The sequence below is a fragment of the Spea bombifrons genome, chromosome 7, assembly GCF_027358695.1.
Source record: "Spea bombifrons isolate aSpeBom1 chromosome 7, aSpeBom1.2.pri, whole genome shotgun sequence".
Taxonomy (NCBI): domain Eukaryota; kingdom Metazoa; phylum Chordata; class Amphibia; order Anura; family Pelobatidae; genus Spea; species Spea bombifrons.
Genome location: NC_071093.1, coordinates 29,118,941 through 29,146,873, shown reverse-complemented (window position 1 = coordinate 29,146,873; position 27,933 = coordinate 29,118,941). Strand labels below are relative to the sequence as shown.

At 39.7% G+C, this 27,933-nt stretch overlaps 1 protein-coding gene across 3 annotated transcripts; it reads left to right on the top strand.

Annotated features, from left to right (window-relative positions):
• Window positions 1–99: 99 nt before the first annotated feature.
• On the top strand, window positions 100–23,699 carry COL6A2 (collagen type VI alpha 2 chain). 3 transcript variants are annotated; one of them, XM_053470453.1, is made up of 28 exons: window positions 100–253; window positions 2,863–2,963; window positions 3,122–3,181; window positions 3,785–4,386; window positions 7,202–7,222; window positions 7,653–7,718; window positions 8,331–8,384; window positions 8,475–8,519; window positions 8,614–8,667; window positions 8,749–8,793; window positions 9,068–9,121; window positions 9,299–9,361; window positions 10,741–10,803; window positions 11,906–11,995; window positions 12,231–12,293; window positions 12,419–12,481; window positions 13,117–13,179; window positions 15,095–15,157; window positions 15,578–15,628; window positions 16,162–16,197; window positions 16,484–16,546; window positions 16,664–16,726; window positions 17,686–17,721; window positions 18,127–18,172; window positions 19,238–19,390; window positions 19,593–20,045; window positions 20,826–20,864; window positions 22,374–23,699. In XM_053470453.1, exons 2-28 carry the CDS (start codon window positions 2,870–2,872, stop codon window positions 22,970–22,972), a joined length of 3,102 nt encoding a protein of 1,033 aa, XP_053326428.1. In that variant the 5' UTR covers window positions 100–253; window positions 2,863–2,869; the 3' UTR covers window positions 22,973–23,699. The 3 variants fall into 3 exon arrangements, with proteins under 3 accessions (XP_053326428.1, XP_053326430.1, XP_053326429.1); XM_053470455.1 differs by lacking the exon at window positions 22,374–23,699 and adding an exon at window positions 21,253–21,740; XM_053470454.1 differs by lacking the exon at window positions 3,122–3,181.
• The last annotated feature ends 4,234 nt before the right edge of the window (window positions 23,700–27,933 follow it).

Below are 27,933 nucleotides of genomic sequence, written 5' to 3'. Positions count from 1 at the left end.
TTACAATAGAACCACAGCTCCGCCTTGTGTTCACCCTAGGGACTGCACCCTTATAACGAATAGGGGAGGAGGCAGCACCGAATTGAGTACAGAGTTCGCAGAGAGGAGTCTCAGGGCGTAGGGAGCGGACGCTTCTGTCTTACTAAGAAAGTCCACTCTTCAGAAAGAGCAGCTTCTCTCTCCCCACGGAGGATGTCCACAGGTCCACACTGCAGCTAACACTGTACACGTTTAGTTCGAGTACCTTACTCAGGTAATATATTTTTTGTCTATTTATTCGTTTTTATACTATATAGTATTTGGTATAATCTCTGTTTCATTGTCCAGTGATGGGGCCGACTTTCATGACAAAAAAAAAAGTAACCCTTCTTGCAGAACTATTTTATATCTTAACTGTTTTATTCTCTTGTAAGGGATTGTTTTGTTTTGGATCAAATTGTTGTGATTCATATGAAAAAGTGTAACTTTGTAAAACCACAGCATAAGTCGTAAGATGGAAAACTAATAGGATGGTGTCTGTCTTCTTACATACAGACATAGTATTCAACAACCATGACTTACATGATGATGCTTAAATGTTCTATTGCACCTACTCTGTTGAATGTAACATTTTGGTGATCAAATGCAGCATTAGAAATACAACTTAAATGCCCCAAAATAAATATGTACTAATTGCTTAATCAAGTTTTTTCCCTGGGAACAGTTTAAATGTCATGTGACACTAAAGCAAGCACTAATAAGTTGTTGCTATAGAAACCAAAACCTATATAATAAACAGACAGATCTGTTGAGGATTATTAGTTTGATGTAAGGTATGTCTATTAAGCCGCATCTAATTCTTAAGTTGCCGGAGAACTTGCTTACATGTTGTGGAATTGTGTGGTTGTGTATGGCATACGGCTTTTCTTTGTTTGCATTGTTAAATTGAAAATAACTTTGAAATATAATATATATAGATTATTTTTTGTAAATATACTCATTAGTGTGATCAACACACATATATATGGACCCTTTACTATCAGCAAATCTTCAATAAACTCAGACCATTTACTGTATATTCACTAGGATATAGACAGCATTCCCCTAATGGGTCTTTCTTGTGCTATATTGATACTTTTAGAACACATACCGGTATATTATAGAAATCACAACTCTCATATGCATATTAAATAAGTTTACATTGTAAAACTGGTTTCATATTGTACAAAATTAACATTGGTTATGCATCAGGATTTGGAATTATTTTCACAGTAAATTACCCTTTTTCTCCATGTATGGATAGATATATAACCAGGCCTTGAGAACAGGTTTGGACCCCATTATATACCATCAAAACAGGGATCCATAAAAGGGCAGGGTGCTTTCCAGATCAAACTATATGTGTGTGTGAGACAGAATGATTATACATTCACAAGTTGGGGGTTTATATAGTTTAACACGCCAGAGTCACATAAGAAACACGTGTCATGCATACAGTATGTTTTACTGTTATTTCGCTAACAGGGCCAAGACTGGCGACCAAAACTTACCAATAAGCAACTTTCTTTTTATCAGATTTTGCCATTGAGTGAGTTTCTATAAAGCACACGTTATATCACGTAGTGACTGCTCTGGAGTAGGTAGGACATGATATGAAAGAGATTCACAAAGGAACAAATGCCAAACTTGCCATTCCCCACCCCGTATTGTACAGATGAACATCTTATTTTTAAGATTTCTAAGAACATATACCCCCCCATACAATCAGCTCCTCCCACTTGATGATGTGATTGGGCCACTTTAAAAATAAACTCTTGCTTCAAGTTAAAAGTTGAGCTCTGACTTTTCCCAAATACTATATTTTACAGTTCCATACACTAAATAAACCAATATAACTTTGCCTTCTAATTAAAAAATGTAATAAATGCTTATTACAAATCCACATTACACATGTGCAATTGGTAACATGGTTTTCTCAGGATCTGCATGAGAATTCCACTCTATTTTTTTATTTTATTATGTTGTTCCTTGTCGTTGATAGCATTAGTCGCCATTTGTTGGGTGGTTGAGGATTACAGCCCAGTAATTAAAATGGGCCCTGGGACATTAAGACCAGTGGTCAATAAAATATATGTGTGCGGCCGCCAGGGTGAGGACAGGATCTAACTATATGAGCGTCGGGAATGCGGAACAGATCATTGGGCACAGGCCCACCTGGCACTTACCTGTTTTGTCCAGTAGCCATTTCAGACCTCGGTGAGGAGAAGAGAGAGAACCTCAGGGCAGGAAATTGACTCCATAATACTGGCTGTGTATGATATATACATTAAATGTCTCCAACAAATACACAACAAATCTGAAGCTATAGGTACTTTAATGAATGAATGTTGTCATACTTAAGGTTGTGACCGTGGAAGTTCCTCTTGTGTAGTGTTCTTTAAAAACATTTTGAGCCTGAAATGAAGCTGTCAAAAAGGGAGCAAGCTCTTTATGAAACTTTATGAAGTTCTGTGTGCCCATTGCATCTGTGACTACATGGGATACTTTTTGTGAAGAATTCAATACATTGTAGTGAGGACAGGTACCTTTGAGAATACAAAGTCTCAAGCACCCCACTTGCACCCAAAGCTAAACCTTTTCCTGGAGTGTCTGCGACCCAAGGACAGCTAGACGGAGATCATAGAAGCCATTGACCAAAACACTATTAATAGGCCATGGCTTTTTGATCCCTGGAGTAAAAGGTGTTGCTGAAATAACAATTGTTTGGATAAAGAAGTGCTGCGCAAATTGTTGGCGCTAGATAAATAAAAGATAATAGTAATAGTAATAATAAAAAATATGGATTATATGACTTTTTTGACTAATAGTTTTGTCTTCCCACAGTGTCACCATGCCTCGGTTGCTTTTGCAGTGTTTGCTGCTCATCTCTGTGTTTGGGTTTCTCTTGGCACAGGATGATGTTGCATCAGGTGTATCTTGTACAGGTAATTAGACCTCATTAAACTAAAGAACTGACATAAATAAGTATGATAACCAAATCATTGACAGTGTTTTGTGTTCAAACCCTCAGACACATCTTCTCCCTTCATAAATGACTTCACAGCTTTATATTAACAGTCTCCTTAAATGTTCTTTTTCCAAGCGGTCTCTTGTTCTTCCCCTTCTGATGAAAGCTCATTAAGGTCAAACCAACTATCCTTGGGTATGTTTGTGCCATTTGCCATGCATATTACACAGCATGTGCCTGTGTAGATGGTTAAATGTAAATACGGATAGACTTAAAATGAATAAGCACATATCTGCGTTCAGGAAGAATCACTCTGTTTGCTCACTGGCATGATCTGTGTGGGCTGTCACACTATCGCATGTTCTTTCTTGCACATGCTCCACTGAACACTAAAATATCTTGTGGCCCTTTTGGAAGTTTAACAAAATCATTTTGTTTTAATGTTCACTTGTACACAGAATTTATGTGGTTTCACCATACACCACTGGCTAATCCACCGCAACCTTTACATAATGATATGTTTCTTTGTCCACCTTGTACGTTAGGTTGCCACGTTTTTCTTTAAAATTGCTGGATGTTTAATTCCTTAGGATTACTACTGGACCTATGAAACTTTTTTCCAGTTTCAAGGTGGTAACCCTGCTTGTACTTCAAACTTCACACACTATGCAATGTCTTCTATCTATACATACTGTATATACTACTGGCTTTCTGTGAGGTCTCTAGGTCCACATTTGATCTTCACATCTCCTTTAGTCATCTTTACACATTGACACTATACATGTGGTTTCTCTGTAGATAAAACCAACTGCCCAATCAATGTATACTTCATCATCGATACATCTGAGAGCATCATCCTACAGACTGCTCCAATTCAAAGTCTGCTGGATCACATGAAACGCTTTATTCCGATCTTCCTGGGAAAGTTGGAAAGTGAAGCATATCTTGACCAGGTTATGCTCAGCTGGCAATATGGAGGTCTGCATTATTCAGATGAGGTGCAGATATATAGCCCTCTCACAACCAACAAGAATGATTACATTGCAAATCTACGCAAAGTGCAGTACATCGGCCGGGGCACATTTACAGACTGTGCCATCTCCAACATGACCGCTCAAATTCAGGCTCAGGGGGGAGATGCCATTAATTTTGCAGTGGTTATTACTGATGGTCATGTTACTGGCAGCCCGTGCGGTGGTATGAAGATGCAGGCAGAGAGGGCTCGGGATGCTGGTATCAAGCTGTTCTCAGTTGCTGCAAGTCGGGATGTATATGAATCTGGCCTTCGGGAGATCGCAAACCTGCCTCATGAGCTGTTCCGGAATAAATACTCAGTAACCACTGCCGCAGATCAGACCGAGATAAACGAGGAAACCATCAACAAAATCATCCAGGTCATGGTAAGGATATCAAAAGGAGTGATGGAGAAATATAGAAAATAGTGTGTGAAACTAAGGGAAGACATTCCAAGGAATTAATTTAAAATAATTTAAGTTCACACACAAACAGACCTTGTCTTAAAGAAAATGTCACAACACATATATGTTCTGCACTAACCGCAGGTCTATTTTTCACAAACTAGCGATCACACCTTCACAAAAACACAAAATTGTTCCCTCATAAGTATAGGGTAGTAGTTCCAATCCAATCAAATGATCCCTGATGATTACATTCCTAGTGCTCCATAAACCACATTATATACACACTTTGAATCCCACTAAAAAATACAATTCATGGTTAATGTAATCTATCCATAATCTCAACCAACAATAAAAATGACGATCATACTGAAGCATACTTAATTTATTTGTCACTATTATACAAAGTGAAGTAGCCCAACATTTTGCATAACCTATTAGCACATCCAATTTTACAACATACGCTGACAGCCCTGTTAGCACCCAAGTTGTAGATGTAGAAATGGTTCACTCACACACATTGAAAGGTTCAATGGAATATCCAGGGGTATGACCACAAAAGCTAGCCATCACGACTTACAGGAGGTGAAAGGAAATCTGAGAATCCGAGACAAGGATGTCTCTTCCCTACTCAATCATTGACCCTTTTAAAGTTACTGACAGGGTTATGACATCACACCTAAGCAATGAACGATAGAGAGAAGCAGCACAATAGAGCTGTGAAAAGACGTGTCTTTGAAGCACCAGTATTTAAACTGTTACGTCTCAGCGCAAGGAGAAGCAGCATTTGGGAGATGCAGTTACAGTTTCTTTGGCTCTGCCATTTGTTAAGTGTAGAGAAGACCTGCAACTGGTTGATGCCAATGTTCTGCATCCTGTGAGAATTCCTAGGTTTCTAGTGCATTGCTGAGAGCTCTAAAAATACTTTTTTGAGTTAGTGCCTCATTGTGAGTCAGATTGTTCCTGCATAGTGCTCAGTGAAAAGCAATACCTGAGTATGTATGTAACATAGTAAAAGTTGAGGGCAAACCTCATTCTGTTGAGTTAAAAATTAGATTTTTAATTTTAGAAAAACTGTAGAGACACCCGAATGACAACACCTTTAAATATCTAGAGATTTTGGGCTTGTTCCTAGGGCTAGCTTGATAGTTTAGTCAATGCGAACTCTCTACCATGAGTCTAATGGGTGGCACTGCCATATTACCTTATTTTACAGGGAGCTACTACTTGCCTATCTTACATAATCCATGATTCATCTCACCCCACTTACATAGTTACACATCCATGCTCACGCACACACACACAATTACACATCCATGCTCACACACACATATACACTGCACACACACAATTACACATCCACGCTCACACACACAGCCGGCCTTAAGTGTTCTGGCGCCCTGTGCGGACTAGTCCTCTGGCGCCCCCCCTTCTCACTACCCCCCCGCCCCTTCTCACAACCCCCCCGCCCCTTCTTACTACCCCCTGCCCCTTCTTACTATCCACCCCCTCCTCTGCCCCTTCTCACTACCCCCCCTCCTTCTGCCCCTTCTAACTATCTACTCCCTCTCCCTATTTTTCATTATCCTCACTTACTTTGTTGCCGGAGTCCTGTGGTGGGAGCGGGAGGTATCCATCTACCCGCTCTGCTGCGGTCCCGGCATTTCATGTTGAGCACCGGTATATGATGTCATATTCCGGCGCTCAACATGAAATGCCAGCACCGTGACGGAGTCACAGAGAGTGAGGGGCGCCGAGCGGTTGCTGAAAACACGAGCAACCGCTCGGCGCCCCTCCCCGGGACTTAAATGAAAGCATCTTTTTTTTTTTTTAAACTTTATTTAACATGAAGGATGTTAAATAAAGTTTTTTAAAAAACAACGATGTTTTAATTTAAGAACCGGGCAGGCGCCCCTGCTGCTATGGCGCCCTGTGCGGCCGCACATGTCGCACACCCCTAAGGCCAGCCCTGCTCACACATACATACACAATTACACATCCATGCTCATACACACAAAATTACACATCCATGCTCATACACACAAAATTACGCATCCATGCTCACACACACAAGTACACATGCATGCTCAAACACACACTTAAGTACACATACATACATACATCGGTGCTTTCCAGGTTGGAAGGGCCCTTTCTAAACTTTTTTGAACCAATATGAAGTACATGAAGTGTCAAGTACATACATAATATGAAAATATCAGTTTTTCGCGGGCGTGTTATCTCTTGCTCCATCATTTATTTCAAAACTGCTAATCCCCTTAACAGTTGGTTTGGTTTTCCTACTATGAGATTCTAAAACATCCTCACCAAAATACACTTCTTATTGACACATTCCAACCTCAAAAAAAAATTCAGTAGCTTAAGTTTGCAGCTTTACCTACCTAACCCCATTCTACATTTTTACAAACGAGGTACCCAGGCATGTGCAAAGATTTAATCTACATTGCCAAAAAACCATTAATACTTTGTACTTTCAAATATCATGAAGCGGAGCCGCTAAGCCCAACATTAACATCTAAAGGACAGATTACGCAATGATGGTGGATGGAAATGCTAGTGGAAGATCAGAATGGGGTTTTCCTTTTTCCATTGAGGGCCCTCATGAACATACCCCAATTTAGTGACTTGCATGTGCTGGGGAAGTATCAGACATCACATGTAGCGAGAGTTTGGAACGTATAGAGATGCCTTATATGAAATGTTAGTTGATAAATGCCATTGTTACACGTAGGGATACATTCATAATGCAGAAATGTAACTGTTGTTTATTGTCTTTCAGAAACATGAAGCTTATGGAGAGGTATGTATATCCAAATTTTGTGCTGTTGCATTCAAATGGGACAGGACATACATTGTTGATTGTGAGCAAACCAAAAACATTTTTGGGAAAATTATTGAGAAAATACATTGCACAACTGCTGTCAGTGAGATTATGTAGCCAGCAGAATTATGGTGCTGGGAAAGCAACAAAACTCAGATTTAATGTAGATACTTTAGCACACATAGGCCGGGAATCTGGTGTTTTAAACAGTTAAGCAGTGATTGGACATTCACCACCACATTTTAAACACAAACATATATAACGTTAAATATTGGTGAAGCATTTGTTTTAAATACGTAGGTGGTACTACAATTTAATCACCGTAAGCAGCTTCCTCAGGCTAATTTTCAATGTATTTCAAAGATTGTTATATTTAAAACAATATGTAATCGTGGTGTGTTTCTTTCAGTGCTACAAACTCAAATGTCTGGAGATTACTGGACCCAAAGGTATGCCTGGACCAAGAGGACAAAAGGTATGTCTTGTAATTGTACCGGTGATGTACATTCAAACCAACTGAATATATCCGTCATCCCTTCCATAACATTGAGGGGTTTCAGTGTGGTATAAAGAACATTTACCTGTATGTACCCAGATCTTTACAATGCACATTTAACCAGGTAGAATAGTTTCTATTGTTGGCTCACACCGATGTCTTACATATAACTGTTATTACAATGAGGCAGTATGGCGAGATGTTAATGTACATGAAACAAGATTTCGGAGTATGATATCCAATTATGTATATGAATTCTCATACTGTTAGTTGTGTGTTTATAAAGGAGGCATTATGCAGTTATGCTGTATTTATGACCCCTAATAAAAAAAAACTGTGATAATCGTTACACTCCTTAGTTTTGTTCTTGCAATCTTACCTCTCACTCTTTATCACATTCATTTAGAAGTAAAATAAAAGCATTATTGTAGGGAATGGTGGTCAGGAAGAAGGAATTTTTGAAGAATACAAAGTTCATATTACAAAAATGCATTATAAACTTTTTTATAATGAAAAATTCTACTATGGATTTTAATTTTTGGCCCTAACTTCCATGGAATGTGTTTGATCACCAAGGGTGTCTGATTTCAGGGCGCCAAGGGAAATGCTGGTGAACCTGGAGCTCCTGGAGAAAAAGGAAGGCAGGTAAGAGTCCTTTATGTGACGATGAGTCAAGGTAACATTTAATAAAATTGCATCTATTTTTTATTAATTATTATTTTTTGTCTGTTTTAGGGTGACCCTGGAATTGAAGGACCAATTGGCTACCCAGGTCCTAAGGTAAGTGTTCCTTCTAAATAACAGTTACTGCCATCTTTTATTTCACTTTATCTGGATGTTTCATCACCTGACATGCCCCTCTTGTGTTTTCCAGGGAGTACCAGGGCTGAAAGGAGAAAAGGGAGATTATGGTGCAGATGGACGAAAAGTAAGATGTGTGGCAGGTAGATGTGTACCAGATTGCATGTATCCCAAAGATCACTGATCGACAAGTCTTTCTTTATTGCAGGGAGCAGCTGGAGTACCTGGTAGGAATGGAACTGATGGACAGAAGGTGAGATTAGTTTATATGATACACCTTTATGAATTTGCCTTACCTGTCCACATATATATATATATATATATATATATATATATATACCTATCAATGTATTTGAAAACACCTCATTACTGGTCCTGTAGAGGTGCATCTCTAACTGGATAAGGTACAATCTAACTGGAGATTCTGTAACATATTTATCTTGATCTTGCATTAAACAATCAAACTTAAGTTAGGCTGCTTTCCTTTGTATCATAATGTACAATAATGTTTTTCTGTCTATTTTCAGGGGAAAATGGGCCGAATCGGTGCACCTGGGTGTAAGGGAGACCCTGGTAATAAGGTAAGAATGTTAGCTAGCTTGCATGGTTAATGTATATGTTTGTGCGGACAAATGGTTTTAATCATTTTTATTCCTAAAGTAAGCATTCTTTACTGTCACTTTAATAGTGTAGTATATTTTAAGCAGGTGAATTCAGTAACAATGAGAAGTAAATATGATTTTATTTCCATATTTTAGGGTCCGGAAGGTTATCCAGGAGATGCTGGCGATCGAGGAGAGGATGGAGATCGTGGTGTGAAGGTATGGATCTACTCAGAGAAGCAGAAGGGCCAGTTTGTTGAATTATATTTATGTATATATATATATATATATATATATATATATATATATATATACCGTATTGGCTCGGATATAGGCCGCCCCCGTATATAGGCCGCACCCTAAAAGTTTGGTGCTTTTTTAAAGAAAAAGTTTTTTTCTTTAAAAAAGCACCAAAAAAACATGCTGCCACTCTGCCCCCCCCCCGAGATATGCTGCCACTGTCCTCCCTCCCCGAGATATGCTAACACTGTCCTCCTCCCCCCCCAGATATGCTGCCACTGTCCTCCCTGCCCGAGATATGCTACCACTGCCCCCCCCCGAGATATGCTACCACTGCCCCCCCCGAGATATGCTACCACTGTCCTCCCTCCCCGAGATACGCTACCACTGTCCTCCTCTGCCTGCCCTGCCCCCCCGCCGACTTACCGGAGCAGACTCCCGGGTGTCTTGCGGGGCCGGCGGGGGACGTCAACGCAATACAACTTCCGGTGCCGGCACCGGAAGTTGTATACGCGTATTGGGTAGACGTCCCCCGCCGGCTCCGCAAGACACCCGGGAGTCTGCTCCGGTAAGTCCGGGGGGGGGGCAGTCCGCACGATGCGCTTAGACAACCTCCCATGCCGGCACCCCCCCCCCCCCGTGGGAAGTGCTGGCAGGGGAGGCTGTCTGTGCGTATCATACAGTAGGATGCAGGTCCCCTGCACCGCTGCGGGGGATCTGTATCCTAACCCCGCTGCCTGCCCGGCGCCCAGGACTGCATGTCCCGGGCGTCGGGCGCTAGACCCCGAATATAGGCCGCACCCCCACTTTAAAGACTTAAAGTGGGGGGGAAAAAGTGCGGCCTATATTCGAGCCAATACGGTATATAGTGAAAACAATCATTTAAAATAAGCACAAACCTTGCAAAAAGAGGAGCAGCACATACCTTTGTCAACCTTTTCAATAGTCAGAAACCTTTTGGGAGAGATCATTCTATATAACATAAAGTGTTTTACTTTCATGATGTAGTAAAAATACAAGAATATGCTACTTTTATACTAATTTTAGAGATAAAGCCCCAGTATCTAATATTGAGGAAGATCACTTTTTGTCGATGATGTTGGCAGTGGTTCAGTATTATAGCCTCTATTTAAACTAACATACTACATAACATATATTTAGGCTTTGCACATGACAAATGTAGCTTTAACCCACACTTATTAAACGTTGCACCAAAATCACTTTGTGTACATGATTCACAATGTATAAATGTACCTGTTTTTTGTACATTTGACATGAGTCTGTATGTATATGGATTAGCATGTCTGAAAGTATATGTAGGGCTTTGTAGTGGCAACCATTTCGGTTACCTGTTACAGGGTGATCCAGGACGACCAGGACGCAATGGACCCCCAGGGCCATTTGGAGAAAAAGGAGATAAGGTAACCAGACGAATAGACCTGGGAGTACAACATTTGTATATACCACAGAATTACATACTAAGGACGTTTTCCAGCTCCTTCATAATTTTTACTGATGTTATATATGAGCCCCCTTCATTCTCCTTTCTTACAGTCTTTCCATCAACTCTTACTCTATCTGGGTTTTTTTTCACTTTACTTTGCACTCGGTCTCTTGCCCTTTAGATTGTAAACCCAATCCTTCTGTTTTATATGTTGTTATTATTTACAGCTTCCATGCTGCATAGCTTATATAATTATTTTTCATCCCTTGTCTCCCTTAACATTAATCCCACCTTCTCACCTTTGTTCACTTGACTGTATCTTTCTCACTTCGCAATAACTGTTTTTATTGCATAATTTTTTTTCCCACTTGACATGTCAGGACATCAGCCTTTGCAGGGCTCACATGCTTTGACATTTTTATAACTTATGTTACTAGTCAGATGGCTAATGTGGGATGAAATATTGGAGACCAAAAAAGGGAGAAGTGGAGAATAAGCGGGAAAAAGAATCATGCAATAAAAAGAGTTATTGCGAAGTGAGAATGATGTGAGAAGTGAGAAGGAATCATGGTTCTGTTACACACAAATCTGTGACCCAATGTGAACCAAGAATCCTAAGTTCTTTTAGTGTTTCTTAATGTATTTATCCAGTGATAGTTTTTAAACTGTAGAGATAATACCATATTAGCACCACCTATATATATAGCAAAAGGTTTTGTTTGTGAGACTTCGTTGATAAAGTTTTGTAGAACATTTGACCTTTCCAGTTAATAACCACTACATAGACAGTAGCCCCAGATAGTCCCCTGTCTCCTCATTATTTTCAACTACGACCGCCCTGCTTTATCTTAGCACCATCTTGTCCACCATGTCCCATTTTATATTCCATTTCTCCACTATTTACTTACATCCCATCTCCATCTGCAATTCACAATTACCTAATCACACTCATACTTAAATCGGTGTGTTTCTCTTCCTTTATAATCTGTTTTCAAATTTCTTCCAAATCTCCAACTCTCCCCACAGTTCTCAATGTTTGCAATACCCTTAATTCTTCATTTTTATTTCCCTAACCCCAGGGTCCTGCAGGGAACACTGGAGCACCTGGATCTCCTGGAGTAAAAGGTGGTAAGGGAGACCCTGGGACAGTTGGACCAAAAGGAGAGCCAGTAAGAGACATAGATACTACCTGCCTGACTCACTGTCCTTTTCATTGCCTATAATTCACTTATTTTCTTAGTTTAGGCTGTTTACAATTCACTTGTCATCCTCAGTAGACTACTATTATATTATATTTCTTCACTTTGCCACTTCTCGGTTTGACTGATACTTGAGATTAGCAAATATCTCCTCTAAGTACTTTTGTTATCCCACCCTGTCTGTTTTCTCACTCATTACTTCTAGGGACGTAGAGGGGACCCAGGAAGCAAGGGTACCGCAGGTAACGATGGCCCCAAAGGAGAAAAGGTTAGTGGCAAATCATGCTAATAGTCCTTATCAATAAAAACCTAAATTCAACATATGAACAGCATATATGTTTTGCCAACTAATTTACACACTTTATTCAGATGTATTGTTTATCCTATATTTAGGGAGATCCAGGCCCAGAAGGTCCTCGAGGACTTGTTGGAGAACTGGGAATTAAAGGAGCAAAGGTGAATAGGAGATATGTATATGCATTACAATTCATTGCTACAAGTCACGTATTACATGGCTACACACTAAGTAAAAAATAATTGCCATGAGCATAGAGAACATGTGACACAAACTGGCACAAATGAAAATGTGATTACCGTACCTCACTAATTTTCCTTCCTTAGGAGAGACAGTCCTTGTTTCAAACCAGAATCCCTCTTACTCTGTTTCTTGATGTCCCTCCTTTCTAGGAGCAGAATGTTTGGTGTACATGAGTCTATTTGACAGCCATAAAAGTCACAATATGTATATAACCAACAGAAGATTTGCTTGTGACATTATTTAAGATGTGACATTATTTAAGTAACATACATTACTCATCTTAGAAATGCCATTATAAACAGCCACTAATAGGACAAAAAGTTAATTAAGAATTCTTGATGCACTTCATCCCTTAAAACAAAAGTGTCTCTCTTTAAATGTTTGTCTATTACTACATCTAAGTTTGCAAACTCCAAACAACTTCAAACACTTTAGTTAATCTCTACATCATACGTGATGTTGAGTGCATCACGTATGAGAGTAATGATGTTTTGGTTCATATTTGCTATAATTATGTGACTTGACAGAGGTACTTTTCTGAATATTTTTTTAGGGTGATCGTGGGGTTCCAGGACCTAGAGGAGGACAAGGAATTCAAGGTCTTGCTGGCAGGAATGTGAGTCCAGCTCTTCTTTTTTTCTCCGCTGTTTTATCCACTATTAATGTAACACAGGGGCGGGCTGAGCCGAGGTACAGGGGGGCAATTTCCTCCCAGGCCGCAATAAATGTTAATAAAACGGCCGGCTGAGTGGCCGATGCGGCCGCATGACCGCAATGGCCGTCTTTAATGCGGGACAAAAGGCTTCCACAGACGCCCTGCCAATTACCTGTGCGTTGCTCGCTGTGAGAGCAGCATCTCTTGTTCCACCCAGGACAAGCAGGAAACCAGCGGAGTCACGTGACTTTACATCACGTCACATGACTCTGCTCCGTTCCTGCTATCCCAGGCGGTACAAGAGAAGAACGCATCTGTAAATGAGGAAACAAATATATGAATGAGTGAATTAATGAGTTTGTGAATAATAAATGAATAAATTAATGAATACGGATGTGATTGCATGGATGTGTAAGTGGGGTAAAGCATCGCACAGGGAACCTGCCTGAGGTGGGGGCAAAGGTGGGAAGTCCTATGCTTCCATTCTGGGTGTTGGGCAGATCCTGTGAGTGAAATCTGGGTGCTAAGGAGGTGAATAAATTCATGAGAGGGTGCTGGCTGGGGGCATCACATAAATCAATACTAAAGGGGGGAGGCTGGGCGGTGGGATAAATATACAATGTGGGACTAGCTGGGGGCAATACACAAGGGTGTGGGCACATTAGGGTGACTGCATGGGTGTCGGTGTGGCAGAGCCTGTCCTGGCGTGTGTTTGGGTGTCAGTGTGGCAGAGCCTGTCCTGGTGTGTGTGTTTGGGTGTCGGTGTGTCAGAGCCTGTCCTGGTGTGTTGTATTTGATCATCTGTTTCCTGGCACTTTACTTTCCGTAGGAATAAATTGAACTATAGTCAATTTAAAGGACAAACTTTTTAGGCCCAGAAATCAGTAAGCAGAAAACTGAAGGTTTTGTGTTATTTAATCTATTTCAATCTGCATATCTTATTAAAAAGTGTGGCTTCAGGCGTCCTGTGTATGATGTCTTTTTTTTATGTAATGACGTACTCCCAATCCCATCCCATTACATCAACATGTGTTAGAAAATCAGGAAAATATGGGCATGGATGGTGGGCTGATTCGGTGGCACTATAGGCTACTTGACTAGATTTGCCCCACAAGCTGTAGGCTGATGTAACAAATGTCTTTGAGCTGGTGTTTAATAATGGCATTCATTCTCTGCCCCTGGTTCAGCTGTCCCGATATAAGTAGTTTTGTAATGTCCCCTCCCCCTTAACAGGGCAGTGTTAGGGACAGTTTGCATCCCCAATGGCCTTGGAATTACCTCCCATAAATAAACACAAGAAATGGTTCATCTCTGGTAGAAGAAAAACCACAATGCTCACAGAAACTTTCCTAAACATGTCTCTTAAAGATGGAAATAACTCAAATTGTATCCCTGTGTTGGATATCACATCGCTAGGGTAGTTAAATGAATATTTCACCAGATTCAGTGCCACAGCTAGATTTCCAAAAGGCAAATTACGTGCTTAGAGGACTATTACATTAGGAACAACACAAGAAGTAAAATTATTATTGCTTTCTTATCCATGACCTCACTATGAAGCTGTTTATTTATTTATGTATTTATTGCGATTTGGTTGTTCCAGGTCTCCATGTTTCTTTGTGTCTAGGGCTGCGTGTGATGAGTTTCATCCCTAATAAAAACACCCATTAAACTGCTGTCACATCATCCTCATCACTTGTGCTGTGTGTGCTATTGATATTGCTGTTTCTATCTCACATGGTATTTTTTGCTTTAATAAACAATTTTTCAATATTAAAAAAAAAACTTGCGCTGTCTTTACCTTAGTATGTCTGTCCTGCAGCTACCTCAAAAATAGCTCATTCACTATTGTCTCCTCCTTTGTTCTTTCCTGCAGGGGTCTCGTGGCGATCCTGGTGACATGGGTGAGAGAGGGATCCCTGGACCTTCTGGACCCAAGGTGTGCAGAATATTATATATTTATAGAGATTTAGTAATCATTAGCATTTATTTATAAAACACCCACTCCTTACCACAGTAATATACAGCTGTCAAAATCTGCATACAAAAGAATGACCCTGATCTTATATCAAAGAGTTATATATAGAGAGCCCAACCAAGCTCTAATCAATGTACATTTTAAAGTAATGGTGAACTTAATAACTTAATAAATATTGTAAGCAGCAAATTCTAAATCTGATTGGCGCTGTTAGTTTATGAGACTAGAGAGGGGAACAGAGGACTTTGGGGAGGGTAAAGTAATTCTTTATTTTATGGTGGTTAAGACATGTCACGAGAGGCTATGACTCAATAGATGATCTTCACAGATGTTATTGCACAATCCCTGTGACACCATTGGCATGACATTATTTTTCCACAGGGTGACAGAGGTAGACCTGGTATCAGTTATCCAGGACCACGAGGGGCCTCAGTGAGTATTGTGCATGATTGGGTCTGGCTTTGGATGAGGTAGATTTAACCCCTGTTATGATGGTATGTTTGTGTGAATTGTTTAGATTCTTGTTAGGAAACTGAAAGTAACATTTGTTATTGGGATAATTACAGCTAACCAACAATGTTCTGGGAAGCCCTAAACTGGAAGTTCAGACATTCATTTCTATTTAGGATAGGATTACATGGCCTTTAATTACTTGAAGTCCAGTACATAGTAGGTGAAAATGTACCTAATCCTAAATTGGCAAAACCTAGCATGGATTACATTAGTTCACATTTTGGAACATTTTGGGATATATTCACTAAACAACTCTATATGATGTGAAATGAAAAGCCCTTAAAATTGAAATGAAACCCAATCAAAAAGTAGCACTTAGCCTAAGAACAATACATAGTTGGAGACATTTTGGGAAGTTGTTGTGAAAAGTGTGTGAACCGTTTGTTTATGATTTGTATTATGCTCCACTGAGATTCTCTTGGCATCGTCAGTAACTGTTTCTACTGTCACAGGGAGATAAAGGAGAAAGAGGTCCACCCGGTCCAATGGTAAGTAGCACCAACAATTTACATTCAGTAAGATGCACAGTAGAATGTTTAGCACCTACTTTTTTGTTGAAAGAAATATATAATTTTCCTTATAAAGTTAAAACTAAAATTCAAATGTAAATATAAAATGTAAAATATTTTTAAACGGTTTTACCATAATCACACACAGAGCACACCATAAATAATGCCGAATGGTAGCGTAGTGCAGCTAAGATTAAGGGGTGGAATCTCAGAAAGGACATTTTTCTGCATGATAATGCACTCAAACTTGTCTCTGCATCTTCAGGGAGGAAGAGGAGACTTTGGCTTAAAAGGATCAGCTGGACCGAAAGGAATCAAAGGAGAACCTGTGAGTATAATAAAATCTGTTTCATATGTAAACAGACTAACACAGATCAAATTAAATACATTGTCTGAGAGTAATACTTATTCATCAATAACTGGTAACTTATTTCTTTCCACATAGGGAGATTCTGGCTCTGCAGGAGAGCCTGGCCCCCGTGGGCCAATTGGAGATGGCGGAGATCCGGTACAGTAAACAAGATAGAACCTATTGTTCCTATATGTAATATAAGCACCCCAGGCCTAGAATGTCTATGTACATCTACTAAAGGAAACACACATCGTTAGCGTGGTATATTGAGCTTTTTACATTGTTTTCCTCGTGCAAGACAATCCCTCTTCATAAAATCACAAATCCCCATGTCTCTGCATACTACATCACAGTACATCATGACTCTTCATCACATTATAAACACAGTTTGTTTGTGGGTTTACAGGAAAATTGCAATGTCCTATAAACCCACAAGTCTCTTTTTTAAGGTTTTTTATATATATATCTTTTTTTTTATATATGTAAATGGGTTATATATACAGTATATTATATTTTTTATATTATATATATATATATTTTTTATTAATATTAAATGAAAAATAAGGTTTCAAAAGTATTGCGCTGTGTTCTTTTTTTTTTTAAACAGTTCTGTTTTTTTGCATAGCATAATAGTGTCAGTCAGTTGCATATTAGCCATTTGTAAGTGTTCTAGCTCTCTGTTACTATTAGACTTCGTATCATACTCACTGGGGGGGGGTAAAAAGACATAGGAGAAAGGATTTCATTGTACACGCAGGACTTCATTATCATTGCCATAAAGAATCACCTCAGTATGGTCAGTGATAATTACTACTGACAACAATGACTGGTCTGCTAATGAAGTTTGTTGTAGTAAAATTAAATAAAACCAATGTTTTTGTTAGATACAGCGCTGTATTCTATGCTCAAGAATAATTATTTTCATGGGATTTCTACTTTAAGAAAGTTTTCTCATTTAACTTTGCATATATACTATTAGCTTACTGGGGTTGACCCTTCATAATGGATAGTCAAGCTGGGAGTTTGAAATTGAAGTCTCATGCAAACTCCATTAACTTTTTAATTGATATTTATCATGCTTAAATGTGGTGACCCTTGCCTCTTTCTGTTCTTAGGGCGATGTTGGCCCCTCAGGTGACCCAGGACTGACAGTAAGTATTGTGGGACAGGATACCCTTTGTTTGTCTAGCAAGCATTTGGCTCTGACAGATGAATCCTGAATCTTGCATGTGGAGAAGATCCAGCAGTGGCGTATGAGTAAAGTCAGGAAACCGCCATTCTGCAAAGAACAATCAATACTTCTATTGCGTGGCTAGTACCCTTTTAAATGACTGCAAATCTTGTAATTCAGCCAGTGATGTTGTGGTACAGCAGGCCATCTTCTGACCTGGTAATATAGTTACTGATACAGAAGGGGATCGAATCAGTACTTAGCAATACAAGGAGACTTGGTGCAAGTCACTGGAGGAACCAGGGCTATTTATGCCCCCTGATTAGGCAGGTTGGAGTAAAAATGACAAAATGCTGGGCTACAGACATTTTAATTTTAATTTCAGGACTGTGACGTCATGACTTATGTCAGAGAGACCTGTGGATGCTGTGGTAAGTGTTCAATATGCAAATTATTTTTCTTACAATCCCCTAAAATGCTTTTGTAAAGGAAATGCTTTCATTGAAGGTTTCAACAGAGAAGAATATACTTTTTAAGCCTGGAAAACTATTGTTTCTCTCTGCTTTACCGATAAGTTGAGTAATATATAGCTAATTTTGATGAGCTAGGAATACAAAATTCCATATTCACTATACTGCAGAATAATGTAATTTTCCTACTTGGGATCTACTAGACATTCTTCCGAAGCATCAATTTAAATTAACTACGATAAAGGCAATTTTTAACAATTGGGAACCCATAGGGCCCCACTGTCCCATGTTGTACCTTTTACGGCAAGGAACAAACAGCATTTGAATGTGTCCATATATATGCTAATGCAGCGCTATGGAATCCGCTGAAGCTATATAAATAAATCTAATCTAGCAGGCCAGGAAAGGACATGTTTCTTATTTAAAAAACATTAATAAACATATTTTTTCTTTGGTTTGCTGCCTTTAGGTTTGAGCTCCTGGGCAAGTGAACCATTGTATTTGCCCATGTTAATGCTCTGCTCATGAGAATATACTTGTGTGCATTACTTCTATGTGTTTTAGTTCTTTCTTCTAGGCATGGATAAAATACACTAGATTTTCAATAGCCTTTCAGAATAAGAAAAATTGTGTCCTTGAGTCAGACACATTGCTTTACATTTAATCCTATGAGAATGACGGACATACTTCGCTGCTGTCTGTGTTAATGCTGCTTAACCCAAAGTGCCGCTGTATAATTATTCAAGCATATCATAATGAAATAGCAACAAGATTGATTGCATAGAAATACACATAAGAATTTTTTAGTTTGCTAAACAAAATGCAGTCTAGAATACTATTACTGAATTTGTGATTATTACAAGCAATGTATATTATAGAGCAAATTAATAGTGACATATTTCACAGTGGGGTCACAACATAATTTGTATTAAAAAATTCAAAGACATTAGGGGAGTTGTATGAATGCTTTGAAAATGCAGATACTTACGGTGAGTAAGCTTCCATTCACATTGTTATCTTTTTCAGATTGCGAGAAACGTTGTGGTGCTGTGGACATTGTCTTCATTATTGACAGCTCTGAGAGTATTGGATACACAAACTTTTCTCTGGAGAAAAACTTTGTCATCAATGTAGTGAGCAGACTGGGAGCTATTGCCAAAGACCCTAAATCAGACACAGGTAATGCACAATCCACAGCTAATGCGTGATTTCAGTGTCAAAACTACCTTAGTAAGAACCATCAATGAGACACAACTTGAGTTTGATTTCGAATTATAACTTGTGTACATATGTTGGGTCCCGCCTCATTGTTTAATGTTCACATTAAGTTTATCTGTCCTTTAAGCTTTGTTTAACTTGTAACTCTGGTTCTACCACTCAGGTGCCCGTGTTGGTGTAGTCCAGTACAGTCATGAAGGTACATTTGAGGCAATCCAACTGGATGATCCTCGCATTGATTCGTTGTCCAGCTTCAAGGAAGCAGTGAGACGTCTGGAGTGGATAGCCGGAGGAACTTGGACTCCATCTGCTTTACAATTCGCCTACAACAAGTTAATCAAAGAAACAAGGCGTGACAAAGCCAAGGTGTTTGCTGTGGTCATCACAGATGGCCGTCATGACCCAAGAGATCCAGATGAACAGTTGCAGGTGCTGTGTGGTGGAGATGTCGATGTTAATGCCATTGGAATCGGAGACATGTTCAACAAGCATGAGGAAGATGAGACTCTGACATCAATTGCCTGCAACCAACAACAGCGGGTGCAGAAGATGAAACACTTCTCTGAGCTTGTAGCTGATGAGTTCATAGATAACATGGAGGAACGCCTGTGCCCAGGTACTACTTATATGTAAAGCTGGCATCCATTCCCCCTTACACCGATCTATCCTAGTGCTATCCCAGACATCATGGGAATTGCATTTCAACAAGTGCATTACTTGTTATTAATATATTATTGATTAGATTAAACTACAACAGTGGCCTTCCCATATAACTTTCCAGCCTGGTTTGAAAGGAAAGAACAATTGCTACACATAGTGCTTAAGTACTCAGTTTTGTAATTTCTCAATGATCTCTGTAATTGCGTTGCCCAATTCCTGCTCTACATGTATATTTACAGTCAGGGCCGGCCGAAGACTTAACGCCGCCTGGGGCGAAGTTTAAAATGCCGCCCCCCCCCGCCGACGCCGGGGGGCGGCATTTTAAACTTCGCCGACGCCATTATCTACCCCCTCCCCCCGGTACTTACCTTTAAACAGTCCTGCGGCGAGTCTCCCTGCTCTGCCACGGTGCCGGCTTGTAATGCTGAGCGCCGGAAATTCACGGCACTCTGCATTACAAGCCGGCACCGAGACCGAACAGGGAGACTCGCCGCAGAGGAGAGAGAGAGGGGCGCCGAGCGGGTAAGCGAAAACCACTCAGTGCCCCTCTCTCTCTCTCCTCCGCTTCAAAAAAAAACAAAAAAACCCGCTTGGGGCGGCAAAGTGCCGCCCCTTCTAAAGTGCCGCCTGGGGCAATTGCCCCAGTCGGCTCCATTGTAGGGCCGGCCCTGTTTACAGTTTGTTTTTCTAAATAACCTCTAAATGCTTTATCTTGTCTTGTCTCATCGTATTGTAGATCCTCAAATTGTGTGTCCGGACCTGCCATGTCAAACAGGTAATAATAATAATAATAGCTAAGTCCAGCTACTAAAACAGCAGCTAGCTGTGAAGTGAATGTGTGTGCATGTGTGACCTAGTTACCATCAGTCTTGCAGAAAAAATGCATCATACGGATACTTCACATCATACACGCCTTCACATTCTAACCTCAAACACATACATAGAAAGTACATGAAGTTTTAGGAAAATATACAAAATTTGGGGGGGGGGATGTCTATCCATTGTAAGACCCTATAAGAAGACAAAGTGAGATTAAGCTCGTTATTGGCAACAAGTGATAAAAAGCCCTGTACTGTATACACCTGCCAGGGAACATCAGGTTATTGAAAGGTGTCTTAGAGTTGAGGAAGCCCTGATCCTGTACTTCTGACACTCGATTGCAGGTGGCAGGGGATCTAATCCTGCAACTCTCGTTAATTACGACCAAAGTGAAGAGGGTGTGGAGATCACCTTTCCTAAAAGCATTACCCAGATTGCTGAATTCCTTGAGACCCGCAAAGCGAATCCCGAGCCTCAGACATACTCCCAACTGGTTGCTACGATGGTTTATACGGCTGAGAAAGCCAAGCTGTCCTATGGGGATGAAAGGCAGCACTGGACCAAGCTATTTATTAATTCATTTAAAATGATTCACACAGATATTGCAGGGGATTCAGAATCATTGTTAAAATTATGTTAAATTATTAAGAAGCGAGAAGGTTCCTCCAATTTTGCCAGATGGTACACTTGATTACTGGATCTTCTTGGTAATATATGCATAAGCACATTGTTACACAAAAGCCATAACAAAGTTGAGAGATTAAAGTAATTATTTAATTAAGCAATGGCGGGACCACAATATAAAGAAATAAATATACTGTATATTGTTTCATTCCTTCTATAATTTATTGTATTGGTATTCAATAGTAGTACCATTTATTAGCTGTGCTTATAACGTGGTAAACGCTAAAATAAATTATTAATCCATTAACAGTTTAACCAGTCTATATACCGATGCAGCATAATATATATTGAAGTTACTAAACTAAACTAATAAAAAAAAATATGCAACAACATTAACAAATGGTTTCATTTGGCATAACCAAAGGCTTGAATAAAATCTGCCACTAACATTCTTATTTAGATAGGATAAGTAAATTTCCTGGATTATGGGTTTACCCATAAGCAAAGAGCCATGTAGAAATTTTAGAAAGGCCTATAATCTATTTGACCCCACGAAGATTAGTTATTTGGATCATTGGATCCAAGATGTAGTGTGAGTCAAGGTGCCCTAAATTACAGCAGTAGGTTTCAGTTCCCACCAGTCATTTTTTCCCCCTTTTTATTTTTGCTTCCATCTAGGAAATTATCAGTGATTTCATGTGCGCTTGTGGATATTTATCTATACATTTGTGTATGTGTATGCATGCAGTGCATGTTTATGTTCTTTGAATACCCCTTTTGTCCAGATTGTTACTGTATATATGAGCTGTATACATAGTACGTATACACCTCTTTCCTGCAGAGCTTTCAGTTGCTCAGTGCACACAGCGTCCAGTGGATCTCGTCTTCATCCTGGATGGGTCAGAGCGTATCGGCAAGCAAAACTTCCAGCATGCAGCTGCGTTTGTGGAAGAGGTCTCCCGGCGATTGTCACTGGCGAGAAGAGACGATGACCCAGCCAATGCCCGTGTTGCTTTGTTGCAATATGGCGGAAAGGACGAGCAAGCAGTTGTATTCCCCCTTACCTTTAACCAGACAGAAATTGCAGAAGGCCTGGGACGTCTCAGTTACTATGGCTCATCCTCTGTCATTGGAGATGCCATTTTCTCTGCTATCAACAAAGTTCTGCAGAGTGACACCCGTGGAGCAAGACGTTATGCAGAGCCATCTTTCGTCTTCATCACTGATGGAGTGACTGGTCATGCAGGATTAGAGGAGGCTATTGGTTCCATGAGAAAGAATAATGTGGTCTCCACTTTGGTATCAGTGGGACCTGACACTGATACAGATGTGCTGAGGCAGCTGAGTATGGGTGAGACAGCAGCTATCTTTAGAGAAGCTGACTACACTAAGCTGACCGAGAGTTCTTTCATGGACAGATTTATTCGGTGGGTGTGCTAAACAGAGTTTAGTAATGGGGGAAAAAAGACATACACATATAGGGGCAATCACAGGCTTGGACCTAAACATATCAGTCAGTGAGAAAACCCAGTCAGGAAATTCTCTAAAATTAAAAAAAAATTCACATCTTAACAATATGATGCATGGGAATAAAAACAAAGTATTAAAATAAGCTCTCTTTCTCTCAAGAAGCACTATTAAAGAGGATTCTCTGACTGGGTCATTTTCTTCCTGCTTGATAAATGTGAACCAAAAATTCAAGGACAGACAAGCACACTAATTAAAGGGACAATATTGATCAACGCAAACATGCTTACAGGTTTACAGACGCAACTTTTTGTGGTTTTTTTTATTCCTTAAATCTGATCCTTTGTTTTTTTATTGTAAAAACTAAACAATAGTTCTTACAGTGTGGTGCATGCCCAAAGCAAACCTCTTCTAGTGACCCATTCTTGCAGTACATTTATGCTGCAATTGTTGTCATATGGTTTGTGTCACATTTGTGGTGCTAAGTGCAGTTGACACTCCAGGTGCCCTGCATCTGAATCCAGTGGCAAGCAAGGGAAATGTCCTGCGTAGATAATGAAGATGGATATTATTGTACAATGGAGAGTTGATTATATCCCAAAGTAATGTTGAACACAACTGCTATTTAGGGATTAGGTGGCTCTGTGACTTGTCAACTTGGAGCTTCCTGTGGCGATTGAAATAAATATCCCTCCTGTCATTTTGTGGTTCACGTTTGTCACATAACAAACCACGCTCAAATGTTTTGTAATGAATGGTATCTCATAACAGAATGGCTGTACTTCACAAAGAAACAAAATGATTCAAATGTATAGTAATTTACTATCTGAAGGACATACACAATTGCTGCAAAAGAAATGGTCAGAACGGCACCTACATACAGACTGTTACTGATTAAATATCATGCACATTATGAAACTCATGAAGCTTTCAGACATGCAGTGACAACATATACAGACAAAACAATAGATAAGAATAATGTGAGGACAAAGTGTATGGAACCTAACCATCAAACATGGTAATCCAAGCAGCAGTTCTAGAAGTGTTAATGTTCTCCGAGAAGGCTCACCTTTAAAGTCTGGCTGAGCATATCCAGAGTTATGGACGACTTAGTGTTGTTGCTCTGCTATAAATAAATATCATCATATCAAAAAATCATCAATTAAAAGCAAATGTAGAGGTTAAATCCATAGGTTTCCAACTTAGCTTACTACTGCCCATCTCACCCAGACAAATCCCCTCATGTCTGTCCTCTCACTCTTATATTCATTAAAGATTTAAAGCATTTGTGCAGAGTCATTGAGTGTAAATTTCCAATAATTTAATGCAGCCAAAGCTTTATATCATTAGCAATTAGGATGAAGTTCCATATGTACCATTGTGGCAGCAAAGCACCAGTAACAAAAACCATCAAAAACATCAGAAAGAGCAAGCAGGGTGCTGGGTTGTATCGTTAGAGGCATTAGTGAGAGAAGTGGTTCTGCAATGTTAGAGATCTCTGGTGGGGCCAGTTCTGGCGACCGCATCTCCAGAAGGATATTGACATATTGGAGAGAGTTCAGGGGAGTGCTACTAAAATGGTTTACAGAATAAAAATGATCAGGAAAGGGATCTTAATATGTATAGTTTGGATGAATGAAGAGAGAGGGGGGATGTGATAGATATATTTAAATAAATATTAGTATGATTTCTTCTTTTATATAGCCCCATAATATTCTGTAGTGCTGTACAATGGGTAGACAGGACATAGCAAGTAGTATATACTGTAACATAACTATTTTACTTACAGACCAGCGGGTTAGCAGGGCTCTGCTCAAACAAGCTTACAATTCTAAAGGTGGTAAAGGTAATCTTACTTAGGAGGCCATATTCTCAAACTTGAGGGTCAGTGATTTAGATGTGCTATAAGGAGGTTTTATATTATGCTTAGAGAGTAGTAGACAAATATAACAGCCTCCCAGCTGCCGTGGTTGAGGCTAATACATTAGGGGAACTTAAACATGCATGGGACAGGCGTAAAGCTATATTGAATCTAAGACAAGACCAAGGACTGATTAAGGTCTGAGTCTCTACATCTTCACATTCTATGTTACGTATGGTGCAGAAGTAAGCACAGATGTATGCCTTTGTTCTGATTAACCAATGTGTTCATATGCTTTCTGTTAGATTGCATAACCAGGTTACATAATAGCCTGGCATCCTAGCAAGCATTATACATTTAAAAAACCCTAATTTTACCCAAACAAGGATATTTTACTTTATTAACTCTCCTACATATGTATTCATAATGAGTTTTTCCCCAGATACCATTATACAGTATGTAATTCAGATTTTTGCCTCAGTTCGCCCACAAAACAACTGACAAGAACACTAAGATTTTAATGAATGGATCTTAAGCACGGTCCTCTAGGACAATAAAGCTCAGGAACACTGACTTGTAGCAGTGATTTATTTTCAACTGCTCAAATAAACACCCCAAAACAAAATCATAAAATAAAGAAACCTAGCTCCCAATTAGAGCCCTCTCAGGCAATACTATGCTGGCACAGACTGACCAGCCAAAACACCCACTAAAATACCCAGGGGTGTCTAGTTTTCAAAAAATGTTTGGGTTTTTTTTGGGAGTTGAATTAGCCAGCTTCAAAGATGTCCCAAATAGGACACGAGGACAAGAAGAAAAGACATCAAAATTCCAAATCAAAACATGCACACCTCCCCAAACAGCCCAACACACCTATGCATTGATGGTATCATTGTACTGAGATGTTGCTGAAAAGATATTGGGGTGTTGTTTGGGTGTGACACATACTAACAGCTGTAAATCCATATCTAAAGTACAATGTGTGTGAAAAGAAAAACACAAAAAATGACTACCACAAACTTTGTGTGGAAAGAGTTAAATAATCATCATTCGCGATACCCTGGGTTGTCTAGTTTGGGGCCAAATTGAATTGTCCAGCTTCAACAACCCGACAAACTTATGTATGGTGGTATTGATGTGTTTGGAAGCAACATATAGCAGGAGCTCTAAATTCATACCTAAAGTACAATGTGTGTTTAAAAAAAATACTACTAGTGGCAGAATTAGTTCATGGAAACAGCTAAAATACTAGCATTTCAAATACCATGTGGTGTCTAGTTTGATGGGGGTAAATTGAACTGACAGGCTTCAAGGATTTCCCAAATAGTACATGGGAGCAGTCTGACCAGATTTGAAAAAAAGGTTTTGAAACAGCAATAGGCCACTTCTACTTATTGCCCTATAACTTGCAAAAAAGCAGAAACATCTAAACATTGGGTATTGCTAAACATTCGATGGTGTAGATAAAGACAATATTTTTCAAATAAAAGTCCAAAAAGGGTGCTTTTTAAAATGTTTCACTGTATTTAATTTTTTTATAGTAAATTAGATGATATGATCAAAATAACTGTATCTAAATAAAGCCATTTTGTCTTGAAAAAAAAAACCCAATATGTAACTTGTATGGGTACACTAAATGAGAGAGAAAACTACAGCAAAAATGTTAAAAGAGCCATTGCCACAAAGAGTACAGAAAATAAAAAACAGCTCTGCCCTTAAGGGGTAAATGTCATTGATACTAGTATCTACTGATTGGAGTGTCTGATTGGAATGTCTCACTACTCTGTCACCCTGCCAGAGCTTGATGATGAGCTCCAGAATATTATGTCATATCCAGGTGCTCAGCAGTGAAGCCGTGCATGCCACAATGAAGCAGTGAGACCTCGCACTTCCACCAAAAAAACTTTAGCAAGGTAAGCGATTAAATAAGGGGGCGATAAATAGTGAGAAAAGGTAGAGAAACATAAAGAAAGGGGAGATATGTAAGACAATTAAGAAATAATGAGAAACATATAGGGGAGAGATAATGAGAGGAAGAAAGAAAGGGCGAGATAGGTGGTCAAGTTCTGTGAGTGCAAGTCTGGGTGCTGAGCAAGTTCTGTGGATGCAATCCGTGTTGTGCTGAGGCAAATGCTATGAGTGCAATCTGGGTGCTGGGCATATGTATGTGTATATGTGTGCGCGTGTGTATATATGTATGCATGTACATATTGGTATAGATACAGTATGTCTGTGTATATGTATGGAGGAAACAGAATAGAGGTTAGAAATAAAGAAAGAAAAAATATAAAATCAGACAAGCAAGATAAAAGAGTAAAAAGGAAAGAAGGTAGAAAACGTGAGAAAACAAAAATGTCAGTAAGTAAAATGCAAAATAGAGATAGGGCAAACAAAGCTAGCAAAAAGGGAGAACAGAATAGAACAGAAGGAAAAACAGTAAGGTAGAAGGCAGAGAACAAAAGAGGGAAAAGAGCTTGTTAAAGCCAGTAAACCCAGAGAAGGGACTCTTCCTCTGTAATTGCTCCAGTGTGCCAAAGCTCATTAAACCAGTCTTGTCTGTTGGTGAGCCTGGGACACTGTGTGCATGCGCAGCCAGCTGGTCCATGAGATGCAGTGTAGAAGGTTCTGCAGCAGCCTTCTCCTCATCATGGCAATTATTTTTATTGCCAGGATTTTGGGGGCGAGCAGTGTAAGTGGTCTGGTAAGGGAGGGGGCATCTGTCAAGTGTGACACAGTGCTGCCTCTCCCTCCAGAGCTAAAGTGAGAGGGGCTGGAATTGCCCAGCCTCATCTGTAGGCATCCTAAACCTGTCATGGAGGGGGGGGGGGCTGTGGAGTCAGAGGGCAATACAGGGTGGAGGTTACTGCGATAGTAATAATTCAGGGCAGAGGTTCTATGACTGCAATAATAAATGGAAGGGGTGTCAGTGATATTAATAATACAGAGTGATGGTGACAGTGATTGCATATGCCTCCTGGAAACCAGTTTTTGGGGCACAGCAGTTTTACATGTACTTGCAAAACACGCCACAAGGGGGCATCAGGGATAACAGCAAACATCTGGACAACTGAAT

Bases quoted from the DNA above. Each gene is read 5' to 3' on its own strand.
- COL6A2 (XM_053470453.1), top strand. From the start codon at position 2,870: ATGCCTCGGTTGCTTTTGCAGTGTTTGCTGCTCATCTCTGTGTTTGGG. The intron at 13,180-15,094 runs GTGAGTCCAGCT...TCTTTCCTGCAG, and splicing joins AAGGTCTTGCTGGCAGGAAT to GGGTCTCGTGGCGATCCTGG. The intron at 16,198-16,483 runs GTAAGTAGCACC...CTGCATCTTCAG, and splicing joins GAGGTCCACCCGGTCCAATG to GGAGGAAGAGGAGACTTTGG.